General features: G+C 43.9%; 1 protein-coding gene across 1 annotated transcript in view; it reads left to right on the forward strand.

The window, feature by feature from the left end:
* LNX2 (ligand of numb-protein X 2) overlaps nucleotides 1-13314 on the forward strand; it is a 44810-nt gene that overhangs the window by 7554 nt on the left and 23942 nt on the right. The window contains exons 2-4 of the mRNA XM_082675832.1: nucleotides 3864-4090; nucleotides 5233-5432; nucleotides 10702-11070. Coding sequence (XP_082531958.1) covers nucleotides 3864-4090; nucleotides 5233-5432; nucleotides 10702-11070 — 796 coding nt within the window. The remainder of the gene's footprint in view (nucleotides 1-3863; nucleotides 4091-5232; nucleotides 5433-10701; nucleotides 11071-13314) is intronic.

Consider the following 13314-nt stretch of genomic DNA (forward strand, 5'->3'; position numbering starts at 1 on the left):
GAACCAACAGGTCACTTAATGACAATTCTCTACAAATGGGGCTTTGCAGGTGCTCCAGTCTGCTCCTCCAGTGGCTGCCAGACTCCTGATTCCACTGTGACTGTGGGCCATGGCTATCCCAGGCTACTGGGGGAGGTGGGGATGGGAATAGGGCAAGTTCAAATGCTACAGAGCTCACTGTTCGTGAAGACGCAGCCATTTTTCTTAAATAAATGCACTCCAGATTGTTCCAGAACCTTGGCTTATTTCCAGAGCTCAGAAATTTTTCTGACAGCTTTTGCCAATGTTCGCGTTGCTTTGTGGAAGAGAGGCTTTTCAGATACCCTTAATCTAACATTTTCACTGACGTCACTTAAAGTGATGTTTGCATGTTGTAATCCGTAACTCTATCATTTTTCTTGGTTCTAAGATGCTCACGCTCTTTGAGTTGCATTAAGTACCTGGCATTGTGTTGGCACTTACCGTGCCCCATTTGATTTTACCTCTACTATTACTGCTGCCACCACCACCACTAACCCTAGTACTGCTACCAGTAATACAGTGTGCTCTGTTACACTGTGTGCTTCCTAATGTGAATCATCGTTACTCAGGGAATGATGCCACCGTGCCATAAATCAAGCTAGTTCATGTGTGATTTTCCTCCATAAGGAGAGCCAGAATAGTGGAATGAAATTATAACCTTCAGCAGGAAAGGAAAAGTCCCTCAGTTTGCCTGTAGGTGCTGCAAGAGCCTTTGGGCTTTATTTAGGAAAAATGTAAAGACACACCTGCATGTAGAGAAGCCTGCCTGGGGGGCACAGCCCTCAGCCTGTGGCAGGTCACGCTGCCTCCAGTGCCCTTGTTAAGGGCAGCCCACTGTCTCAGGGCTCCACTTCCACCTGCATCGTCTGAGCCAACGCCTACCCTGACGTCATTCAGTGGTGCACTTCTTTTCTGGTGTTTTTTATCATGTGTAATAGCCTCCAAACTAGCCTCCTGCTACACTCAGTTACCTGCTGGAATGATCCCAGTTATATCCCCCTATGCCAGTTGCGGTTTGTGTTGTTAAATACTCCATTGAAAAAGATGCACAGGTTTTTGTTGCTGTTTGTGATTTCCGTTCGTGTTTCCATGATCACCAAAGCCTTTCTCACTCTAACATTCTATGACTGTGTTTCTAGGTACAAGTTTGTAGAACAAATTCAATTTGTGTTTTCTTAAGGCCTGGGAAAAGAACCCCATACGCTTAGTATGGTCCAGTGTAAAGAGCAGGCACCTTTAAATCAGATCTGAGTTTGCTTGAATTTTGGCTCCATAACTTAACAGCTATGTGATGCTGGCTTAGTGAGTTAAGTTTCCCATTTGTAAAATGGGGATGACAGAGCAGTTTTGAGGATTCAGTGAAATACTGTACATACGGTCTACACAGTGACTGGCCCTAATTAGACACCCAGCAAATTCTGGTTTCTTCCTTTCTCTTTCAGTTCCAAATGTTTACAAATTTGAGGGATGCTGGCTGTGGGCTGTCTGTGGTCAGGGGCTTTTCTCTGTCCAAGCCTGCTCTGATCTACTCATTCCCTATTCACCTTTTGTTTAAAAATTAGTTTTATTGACATATATTTTACCTACTGTAAACTTCACCTATTTTTAAAGTATACAATTCAGTGGTTTTTAGTATATTCACAGAATTGTGTAACCATCATCACAATCTAACTTTTAGAACACGTCAACACCCCAAAAAGAAGCCCTGTACCCATTAGCAGCCATTCTCCATCCCCAGATGCCCCGGTGTTGAATGGTCTATCTATCCCCGTCCTCTTTCCACCTAAGCTCTGTAAGTTTTGTTGTGCAGTTTTGTGGAATGCATGTTATTTTGTTAACAGAACTGCTTGTGTTATAGTTTGGGCTTTTGCCCTCATCACTGAAAGTGTTCTTTCTAAGGTCACCATGACCTTTTAATTTTAAAATCAAACCAGTGCTTTGGCCCTTATCTTATTTGCCCCCTTTATGGCATTTGCACAGTTGGCTGCTTTTTCTTTGTTGACACTCTTGTCTGGTTGTTCTGTCTCAGTCTACTCAGCTGCTCCATCGTGTTTAAACACGGGTGTTCCCGAAGGTTCCCTGTGTAACCTTCCTCTATTCCCGGGTAGGATCATTCTTCCATATTTTTACATAGTATCATTTTTAATATCTTTAATTCCTGTTAACGATTTGCTGCCCTACTGGGAACTTAAGTATACCTGTTTCTTCACCTCTCTAACAATCTTAAGTTTTGCTTTTTAAATTTGTTTTTCCATGTTTAATAACTATATCTTAGCCTTTATGGTTATTTAGTTTGTAGGATTTTTTTAGTTGCTTGTTAGGCTCATTCCCAGGTGTTCACATCGTTTGTATTTCCTCTTCAATTCCTGTTCCTAGTCCTTCTATTCCATTAAAGACTAGCCATTGGCCATGTAGATATTTGTGTATGATACATATTTTGAGAACTAAATCATTACCTGTCTTCTTAATCAAAAGTATTTTTTCTGATTCAGTTTTTAGTGTCAATTTTTTGTTGAATTAAATTTTTTAAAATGCATTTCTAATTAAATATGCTTACTTGACAAAAGTAATTTTTTCAGTGACATCATTTTCAAACATATTTGCCAGGCCCTTGCAGAAACACTCCCTGGAAGAAAATAATTGGACCCCCTTCTTAGCAAGGTGAAGAGAAAGCATGTCCGGAGAGAGTGTTGAATAAAGAAATCTCATAATGATCCTTTTCAAGAACTTGAAATCCAGGACCTAAAAGAAATCTCCAGTTCATGAGGGAAATTTTATTACTCTTATCATTAAGGAATAGCTTTCAATTTTAACTGAATTCTGTCCTTAATTTTGATTGAAATTTTAGATTTTTAAGAATCCTGTTATTGAATGAAGGTCTGCAGCCCTAGCCACAAGACTGTCGCCGATCCTGCCCACCCTTTGCTAAACTTCTTACCGCAGCAGGAGAGTAGGTGGGGTCTGTAGAGCCGTGTCGGGGTCTAGGCGCGTGGGCCTGGCTCCTGTACAAATCCCCAGTTCTTCCACCCACTCCTCCAACTGGGCATTATTCGTCACTTTGTCCAGTCAGGGTGTCAGGTGGAAAGAACTGGCACCTTGCAGCACTGCTAACATCTGTGTATAAAGACTTTCTTTAAATGTTTAAACAAACATATATCTGCCCCTTTGTTGGCCTAAGTAAGTAAAAACAAGCAAGTTAACAGCCCTTATTTTTTGGTGCTTATGTAAGTTTCCCCAGTACTTAGAAGTATATTCTTCAAGTTTCATAGCATATCTGTAATTCCACTGTTGCAGTTCTGTTTTTACAAACCAGGAGATATGTTTTCCTCTCCTCCCATGCCTGTCATAAATTTGAGCCTTTGCTGTGCCTTCCTGCAAGTGGTAAAGCTTCAGATGTATTTCCACCCACTAACAGGTGATGTGCAGTGTTGGGTGTGAGAGCGGAGCGGCAGGGTGCTCAGGGTCTAAGGCAGGACGCAGGGGGCTTGTGGAGGAAGGTGCTGGTTTCCAGTCCTGTGGTCCAGCCGTTTAACCTGTAAAAGGGGCTATGAAATCAGAACCTCAGGATGATTCTCACAGTGCAGGGAGAACTGTACTGGTGTACTACACTGTGTATGTTATTTCTGGTACTAATAGATTCCTGAGTACATGTTTGTGCAAATGCCTTGTTGTAGATTTGCTCCGTGGAGTGGTAAGAACTTCGTTTGAGTGGAAATGCTTGTGGGTACTTCCAGGTGCTTTTTGCGTAGAAGCCATTGCCATTGTTTTGTTGTGGTACAAACTGTTAATCGCTTTTTTTTCCTTTCACATCATCTGGAAACCACCTGACGCTCTCTTTCTAGATGCCCTGGAGCTTCTCATCAGAGAGTTGCCCTGGAGAGACGGAAAACTAGTAAAGCTCAGACGGAGATCGAGAATGAAAATGGAACCATGGTCATAGATCTTCCAGCTACTTTATCACCCGAAGCGGACTGTTCAGGGCCGACCCTGACATCGGCGTCCCTTCCCGCCTGGACAGAGGAGCCTGGCCTGGACAACCCCGCCTTCGAGGAGAGCCCTACCGGGGACAGTACGTGTCGGCCGCCTGTGTTCCTCGCCTCTTCTCAAACCGGGCGTTGCCTTCCTCCCCACCACTCCCTGCTGCTCTCCCAACATGCGTTTTCTTTCCTCTTTAAAAAATTAATTTTGAGATATAATCCACATAGCACATAACTCACCCTTTAAAGTGCACAAGTCTGACAGTTTGCAGTTTAGAAGCAGAGCTCAGAACTTACTCTGAGGAAGGTGACCCTTCCCTCCCTCTTCTGTTTAGTCCATGATTCACTGGTTGTTAACCTGCTTCTTACTAGATGTTTGTGTGCAAACGCTTGTTGCTTCTTGACTAAGAAAACAACAACATCAAGAGCAACAAAAATAATACCGCAAATTAGGCACTCCCTGTGTCACACGTGTGCCGGACCCTTCCCATCTGTTAGCTGACTAAATGCCGCTGACGGTGCTGGGAGCTGGTTTGTGACAGGAGAGGCCTAAATCTTGAGACGAATTGGTCGGCTCGTGCCGCCGGGGAAGGGCTGGGTGTATATCTGACCCCACGGCCACGCCCGTGACTATTGCTCTGCTCTGGTGGCCGCCACGAATCTGACTGTACAGCCACTAGGAGTGAACAGAAGGCCTGTAGTCATGGATCTTGGACACGTCTTGATGGTTGGCTCTAGGCATTTATTTTTAAATATACTTTTCTTGAACAAATTCCAAATCTTACTACAAATTCAAATTTTTCCTGCCCCAGCCATAACCCTTTTCCAAGAGCCACCCCTTCTTAGAGCCTTTGGGACTCCTCTCTCACCCCGTGGCGATCACATACCACAGAGTCGTCTTTATGCTTCTTTGCACTGTTTACACGTGTTCCACCGACCAAACCGTCTCTCGTCAGTTAGGTCGAGATGACGTTCTCTTACTATTGCTCCATCAGATCACTGTGATCTGAGACGTAGTAACCGCTTGTGATAATTCACTGATCACCTTTGGGACAAGAAATGTTTAGATAATCTTAACAGATACTTTTTGTCATTCTGCTTTCCTTATCCAGCGGTATTGCATAGTTCTTTACCATCTGCTAATGTAAGATGACTTATTTACCTGAAGATGATAACCAAAATATAAAATGTTTCTCTTTCCATCTATTTCTCTCTCTCATTTCTAACTTGGCAGCCACACAGCAGCCACTTAGTTTACCAGAAGGCGAAATCACCACAATTGAAATTCACCGGTCTAATCCTTATATTCAGCTAGGAATTAGCATTGTGGGTGGCAATGAAACGCCACTGATTAACATTGTTATCCAGGAAGTCTACCGGGATGGGATAATCGCCAGAGATGGGAGACTTCTTGCTGGAGACCAGATTCTTCAGGTATCCGTTTTAATTACTGTGTTAACTTGCGCTCTTTTGTTCTTATTCATAAGTTTAAAACAGAACATTGTGGGCTTCCCTGGTGGCGCAGTGGTTGAGAGTCCGCCTGCCAATGCAGGGGACGCGGGTTCGGGCCCCAGTCCAGGAGGATCCCACATGCCGCGGAGCGGCTGGGCCCGTGAGCTGTGGCCGCTTCGCAACGGGAGAGGCCACAACAGTGAGAGGCCCGCATACCGCAAAAAAAAAAAAAGAACATTGTGGTACTGTGGAACTTGAGTTGTATATAGGTTAGTTTTACTGCTATTATATGCAAAAGAAGTCAGAATTTATCTGTAATTTCTTCTGTTTCCCCATATGCATGGAATGTAGTTTTTCTCCCTACTTTATTTCCAGTCCCGCATGTGGCTGTGCTTGCAGTGCTTGGGCTCTTGGGGCCGGCTGGGCTCTTCCCGGCTTGGTCTGCAGGGCTGGCTGGTTCAGAGCCGTCCCACCCATGCTGACATCCTCTGATCCCAGATCCAGTGTTCTCATCCACCCATCACCTGCATTGTCTAGTTTACCTTCCTCTACTACACTGATTACAACCGTCTGTAAAAGACAGACCGTGCAGCACTGGTTAGTTACAATTTATACCATGGGATTTAAGCCGGAATTCAGAAACCATGCCTGTCTCCTTGGCTCCCTAGTGTGCACTCCACCCTTTAACCCTTGGTGCTACCCTCACCTTCTCTGTCAGAAGATGACATTTAAGAAAAAACAGCTATTCCCCGAAAAGAACTAGCTTGGGACAAGGTGTTGTTTTCTTAGAGGGCACGTGGGGCTGAGGGGAGAAGGAGGGGAGGATTCTTCTGTATGGGACTGGACTTCTGTGGCTACTGGCCTGGGTATTTGAGTCATACAAGTGTAGATGATAGTTGAAGCTAAAAGAAATAGTAACCTCCAGAAGGAGAGAGAAGAAATACAAGGAAAACTATCTTCTAGGAACCCAAGCTCCAGGACTCCTCCCTCCTTCGTTGTTTGGTCCTCACCATGATGTGTTGACACCCACCCCTCATTCCCCCTTTCCCTGCTCCCTCTTCAGTCCAGGCCCCCACTGCTGTGTCTAACTCTGTACACACCCCACCAGACGTCCCTGCCGCCCAGCTCTCCGCTCTTCAATCCGACAAAATCACTGCCAGCTTAATATATCTGTAACTCTGCTTTCCTTGGGAAAATGTGACTAGAGCGTCACACCCAGACTGATTCATATTCACGGTCCTCTGTGGTCTCTTGCACAGCCTGTCATCTTCATCTTAACCCTTCCTTTTTGTTTCACGCATAGCAGCGGTAATGTTCTAGGCACTGTACTAGCCACTGAGAATGCAACTAAGAGCAAGGTACTCCCCCAGTCCTCATGGAATTTATAATCCAGTGGAAAAGCCAGACATGGCAGTCTTCTTGCCGCCACCTCACTCCCGATTCCAGGCTGTCCCACTGTGCTGGCTTGTCCACCTTCATCCTTAAGAGCTTTGCTCAGCCCTTCTCGCCCGTTCTGACCCCTCCTTACTTGAATTACTGACAGCGTTCACTGCTTTACTCTTCAGCTCTTGGCGTGTAATCACAGTGAACTATTTCAATGGGCTTGGCTTTGTGTGGTGATTGCAGCCGCCCTGACAGTACCAGTTGTGATGCAGATTTCTCATAGTGCTGTGCATGTCATAAGCACAGGAAATACTTGCTGAATCAGTAAAAGAGTGGACTTGGCTATAACATCCTGTCGGGAATAGCCATCTCCTTTATTAAAACAAAACTTGGACCCTCTAGGAATTTTTCCACTCCCACTTGCACGCTGCCCCTCACGGTGTGTTATTCCCACTTTAACACACTCAGGCCCCAAACCCTTCCTTCATTGCCCTTAGCAAGGCTGACACAGACTGAGCTTTCTAGCAAGGTTTTGTTTCTTACTAAATACTAAGAAGAAGTAGGGGGTACAGGAAGTGTAACCAGTCCCGCTTATATAAAATCAGCTTCCTGATCATACCGTAGCTAGCTCTTCACTGTGTTTACTAGTAAAAGATAGCTATTTACTGTATGCTGTATTTGCTGTCATTTTATGACATTAGTACTCTGGCTGTGCCAGGCTGGCAAAACCTTCCCTGTGTTCCCGACTTCCCAGCTCGCAGTCCGAGTCTGCTGGCCGCCCTGACATTTTGACACCCGGGTGGCCCAGACCAGGAGAGCCCGGTGGCTCCTGTCTGCAGCTCGTACAGCGTTCTTTCTCTCTCCCATTTTCTCCCACTTCCAGCCTCTCTATTAATAAGTGTGCATTCATTTTTGTGTTTTCTTTTTTGCTACCAGTGATGTACTAGCATTGGGTATTAACATTTGTATATATTTCTCATTCTTTTCCTAAATTCTAAAGGTAAAAACAAATGCTTTGGGTTTTTTTGTTTTGTTTTTTTTGCGGTACGCAGGCCTCTCACTGTTGTGGCCTCTCCCGTTGCGGAGCACAGGCTCCGGACGCGCAGGCTCAGCGGCCATGGCTCACAGGCCCAGCCGCTCCGCGGCATGTGGGATCTTCCTGGACAGGGCACGAACCCGCGTCCCCTGCATCGGCAGACTGACTCCCAACCACTGCGCCACCAGGGAAGCCCCAAATGCTTTGTTTTTATCTGCATTTCTTTGAATACCATTGAGGTTAAATAGTTTTTCAGGCTTTATTTGCTAATATATTTCAGCAGCGGGCCTTTTACTCTTCTATTTTAGAGAATTGTGTTTAGTAATATAATTGAATCCTTACAACTCAAGTAAAATTAGTTATCTGAAATTATTGACTGCATTTTTGGAAATTAACTCATAGCTATAAATTTACATTGTAGAAATTCCAAGGCACTATTATTGTTTACGGAGGCACACATATTAATATCTCTAGTAATGATCATCTTAATAAGTCCAGTTGAATGATTCAAATTGGTAAGAAAAGTAAGAACACATAACCTGGTTAATGGATTCAAAAGGATCTCTCCTACTGTGGGCCCTGACTTCTGCTCGGCCTCTGACTGGTAGGCTGGAGCCAGTAAGTAAAGCCACGCCCCTTGCCCAAATGTGGAGTATTTATGGTCATTCAAAAGTAAACGCTGGGAAATAAGGCTGCTTGGAATTTTTTTACTACCTGGTTTACTACCTGGTCCAACTCTGTATAAGATACATAAATAATACAGTGAGCCCATCTGAAAATCCCCAGGAGTGGGAAAGACGGTTTATTTATAGAGCAAAGAGCTGTCAAGCTGCCTGTGCTTCTATTTCAGCAAACTGTGTGCAGTGACAGGGTGTGGCTTCGGTCTCCCCGCATCACACACACACACACCCCTTATTCTACTAAATAGCCTCTTGGAAGAGGAGACCCATACACACACCCCCACACCCCCCTTATTCTACTAAATAGCCTCTTGGAAGAGGACACACACACACACACACCCGACCGACACACACACCCGACCGACACACACACACACACACACACACACACACACACACACACACACACACACACACACACACACACACACACACACACACCTTATTCTACTAAATAGCCTCTTGGAAGAGGAGACCCATATAACCTTCAAGGCCTTTTGTGATGCAGCCTTTTGAGCAGTTTGAAGAAAAAAATTAGTTATAAATTACATCAGTGTCACTATTAAAGATAATATAACTTTTGAAGTATTTTCAGTTTGATCCATCATCAGTGACTGAGGCATGTTCAGTTTTGAAGGAAAATAATTGCAGCCATATGTTCATTGCATTGGTACAAAACACATTTAGCCGAAGTGGTAGAGTTTACTATTGCTGGTGCTATTTTTACGAAGCCTGGAGACAGTATTTTATCTGGTCTCTGCTTTCTCTGCCTTTTGCCAGCCACCACACATTCATGAAGGAAAAAATCTTCCAGCTGTGGGATATTCCACACCTACTTCCCAAGGATACTGTGAGGCTGCATGGTTGCACACGGCTATGGCTGGATTTCAGCCAGATATTTCGTAAAGTCATTTGTGATATACCTGAATATAAGACGGAAAGCTGTGAGCCTAGAGATAGGTAGCTCTTAGCTGAGTAGCCAGAAATGATGGTTTTTGATTAATGGATTCATGTCAGGCTAGTTTTTTTAGAAACTGCCTTAATTCTCTACTTGACCCCGTATTCAGTGTTTTTATTGAGGGCTTGGATGGCTACCAAATGCATAGATGTTGCAGACTGGGGAGAATAGCAACTTTGTGTATGCCATCTATGAATTTGATGACTGAATCTTTAAAGATGCCAACAGGCCAAAATGAACAAAATTCAAGTTAACGGTGTTCAAAACTATCAACCCTAGATTAACAGAAAGGGGGAAGGTCTTGCTTCACATAGATTTCATGTGAAAAAAATTTAACCTCACACCTCACGCAGAGCCTGTCACATAACCGGTGTTCAGAGCGCTGGTTCCCCCTCACTTTCACCTCAGGCAGATTCAGAGGAGCTCTCACTGTGATAAATACCAAGAACTGTGCTAATTCCTCTAACTAGGTAAATAACTGAAGGTGGGTATATTTTCTCAGTGACGTTACAGGTCCAAGGATCAGTCACTGTACTTATTTCAAGGTTATAAAGTTTAATAAGTAAATGTTCTGTATTAAATTATGCTTATTTTATAAGATATGTTACACTTGTGTGCCAGATAATTAGTGGAATTATGATTATCGGCTCTTCTTTAAAGTAAAAGTCACTCATCTAATATAAGGCTGTATACTTGAGTGCACCACTTTCCTTAAAACTGTTTTCTCTAGCTTAAGTGTATTTCATTTTGGAAAAGTAACTTTGTAATCCAGTAGCACTTCAGTTTCTGTCCCACTAGAACTAGTCTTTCATGAGCACTTGCCCTGTCTGATGTTGTCTAGTCGTGCACTTCCTGACCCTGTGAAGTGGATGGTAAACACGTTTTACAGGTGAGGAAACAAGTTCTGTAATTTGCCCGAGGTTATCCAGCTATACGGCAGAACCAAGGACCCTCATTCAAGACTATCATTAAAGCCTGTGATCTTGACGACTATTCTCTACTTAATGCTAGTCACTGTAAGTTAATTTTAGGAACGCTGTACGTTTTAAAATGTCTTTGGAGTGCTTGTCTTTGTAAGTAACGATTGTGTATCATTTTCACAACGTCAGTTTCCTTCGGAACCCTTATATGAACATTGCTACAAGCTGGGAGGATAAAAGATTGTCACGCTTCGGCCGTCACCCTCTTTTCCAGGTCAACCACCACAACATCAGCAGCGTGTCCCACAACCACGCCCGCGCCGTGCTGTCGCAGCCCTGCAGCACGCTGCACCTCACTGTGCTCCGGGAGAGACGCTGCGGCGGCCGCGCGCACAGCCGCCCCGTGGGCGGCTCACCCCCGGAAGAGGTTTTCCAGGTGGTTCTTCACAAACGGGACTCTGCCGAACAGCTCGGCATCAAACTCGTCCGAAGGACCGACGAGCCGGGCGTCTTCGTCCTCGACCTGCTGGAAGGGGGGCTGGCGGCGCAGGACGGCAGGCTGAGCGGCAACGACCGGGTGCTGGCCGTCAACGGCCACGACCTGAAGCACGGGACACCCGAGCTGGCTGCCCAGATCATCCAGGTGAGCCCCCTCGCGCCTGCTCCAGGCCCTCAGCCTTCCTGCCGTCGCGCAGCCTTGATTCTCACTAGCAGGGGACACAGGGATCCAGGGGGTGCTTGAGACTTCGCTGGACAGTCGAGCACAACTACCTAATTCTTCACAGTCCACACCAGTCTAAGCTCAGCCCAGGTGACTCCCTTCTGGTGTGCACACCCATGAACTTGTAGGCGGGCTGTTTCTGGAGGAAAGGCCCTAGGTTTCACGTGGCAGATGGCAGTGTCCACACTTGACAAGGGAGAAGGTGAGACCCCCAAGGAGCTGTGGTCACCGAGGGTGTAGCTCACCTGGTCTCTTCACTCACCTCTCACCTTTACTGCACAATCCATGAAAATGAGGGGGAAAATCACCTTTTATTCAGAGCAACTTATTTCTATAGTGCCTTTTTTTTTTTAAAGGAATTCAGAGCATTTCAAACACATAATATTGTCCTCACAGTATCTCTGGAGGTAGTCATGATTAGAGAAAAAACATGTTTTTAGTAAGAGCATCAAAGCAGATACATTAAAACCATCCGAGAAGATCTCTGCAGCGTGCTGTGGCGTTTAACGTGGCTGTCTCCTGCAGCCTTGTACGAGGGTGAAGCAAAATGGGAGCGTTTAAGCGAGCACCACACACACTACCAGTGGAAACCATGCATTAGTTAATATAACCGAACTTTTGGAATTAAGGTCGGTTGATAGTCACGAAAATAGGTATATATATATATATACATAGAATCAAATAACAATGAGATGTTAACACTAAGAAAACCCACGTCTCACTCCCCTTTAACCTACTGCCGTTTCTCCCACTTTTTGGTTCAATATAGCCTTAAGGAAACACACACACACACGCTCACAGCCATATTGCATTGAGAGGCGGTTCAGGTATTGGTTTTATTTCATAGACTCGAGGCTTAAAAAAATTGAATGCCTTGAAATCCCCTCAAATCAGAGGCAGCATTCGGGGCACCAGGAGCTTTACCTGTGGATCACGCCAGCCGCTGCACTGCTGAGATCAAGTTCATCTTGCGGGGGGCAGGGGGAGAAGAAGAAAGTTAATCCATTTTGGGGATTTGTTAACAGAAATAGGCAAGTCGAGTGGACTTTCTGAAGTGAGAAGTCCGATCAGTAAGATGGAAAGGAAGAGAGAAATATATTGCCTGTATATATTTCAGGCAATGTTACAGTACACTAATTCCTAAATAGATGGTCCTTACTAGATTTCTAACCAAAATGTAGAAAATATAGTTACACAGGTAGAAAACACTTAAAATTTTTCATAATATATTTTATTTGGATTTTTATAATGCAAATAGTTGCATATTTTGTGCTGTGATTTTTCCCAGACTATAGAAAACTCAAGTTGCTCAACTTCTTTTTGAAAAAAAATGAAGTCTTATTGAGGATTATAAAAATAACACATATTGCATGTCTAAAAAGGAGCACACTGAAGATAAAATATTGAAAAGAAGTTACAATCAAATCCAGTCTAAACACCCCAAGCTGTATCAATGTTAAGTGTTTGGAGGACATCCTTACAAACTTTTGTGTGTATGTCCACAGATAGATACAAATTTACACAATACTTACACACGTGCTTATCTTGTAAATTCTGAGTTTGCAACTTTGTCAGCAGTATGTTGTGAACTTCTCACCATGAAAGTGTAGAACCCCATCATGATCTTTACTAGCTGATTCAATGTTCCCCTATTGACAGACTTTCATGTTTTGTTTTCATTTTAAGACATTTTGCTAAACTTCCCTCCAGAAAGATCAGATCATACCAATTTACACTCCCAGCATCAGAGTGTACTACTCAACTATGACTTAAGCGTATTGTTATTTGAACATCTTGCATTTTTAAAAATCTTGAATTTAACAGAACTTTTTTTGCTGTGTTTGAATCCCTGACATATTAGATGTGCAATCTGTTTAAAGTCAGCCTAAACCCAAATGTTGGTCCATCATTAAAGTCCTAAATGCCCACTTCCATCACATGCACAGAATTTTGTCTTTCAAAAAATCTAGAATGATTAAGGATTTGTTTCTATTAATAATAGGTTTTGCATATGCAGGGGTTTTCCAGTGAAAGTTGAAATACTAATTAGAGTATTTGGTGGTTATGAGGCAGTAAGCAGTAATGAAACTAATTCTGTACATGTACATTGAAGTAAAGTCACAGATGGAGCGTCTCGCCACTTCACGCCGTGCAATCACATGATGT

The sequence above is a fragment of the Grampus griseus genome (assembly GCF_964374135.1).
Source record: "Grampus griseus genome assembly, chromosome: 18".
NCBI classification, from domain to species: Eukaryota; Metazoa; Chordata; class Mammalia; order Artiodactyla; family Delphinidae; genus Grampus; species Grampus griseus.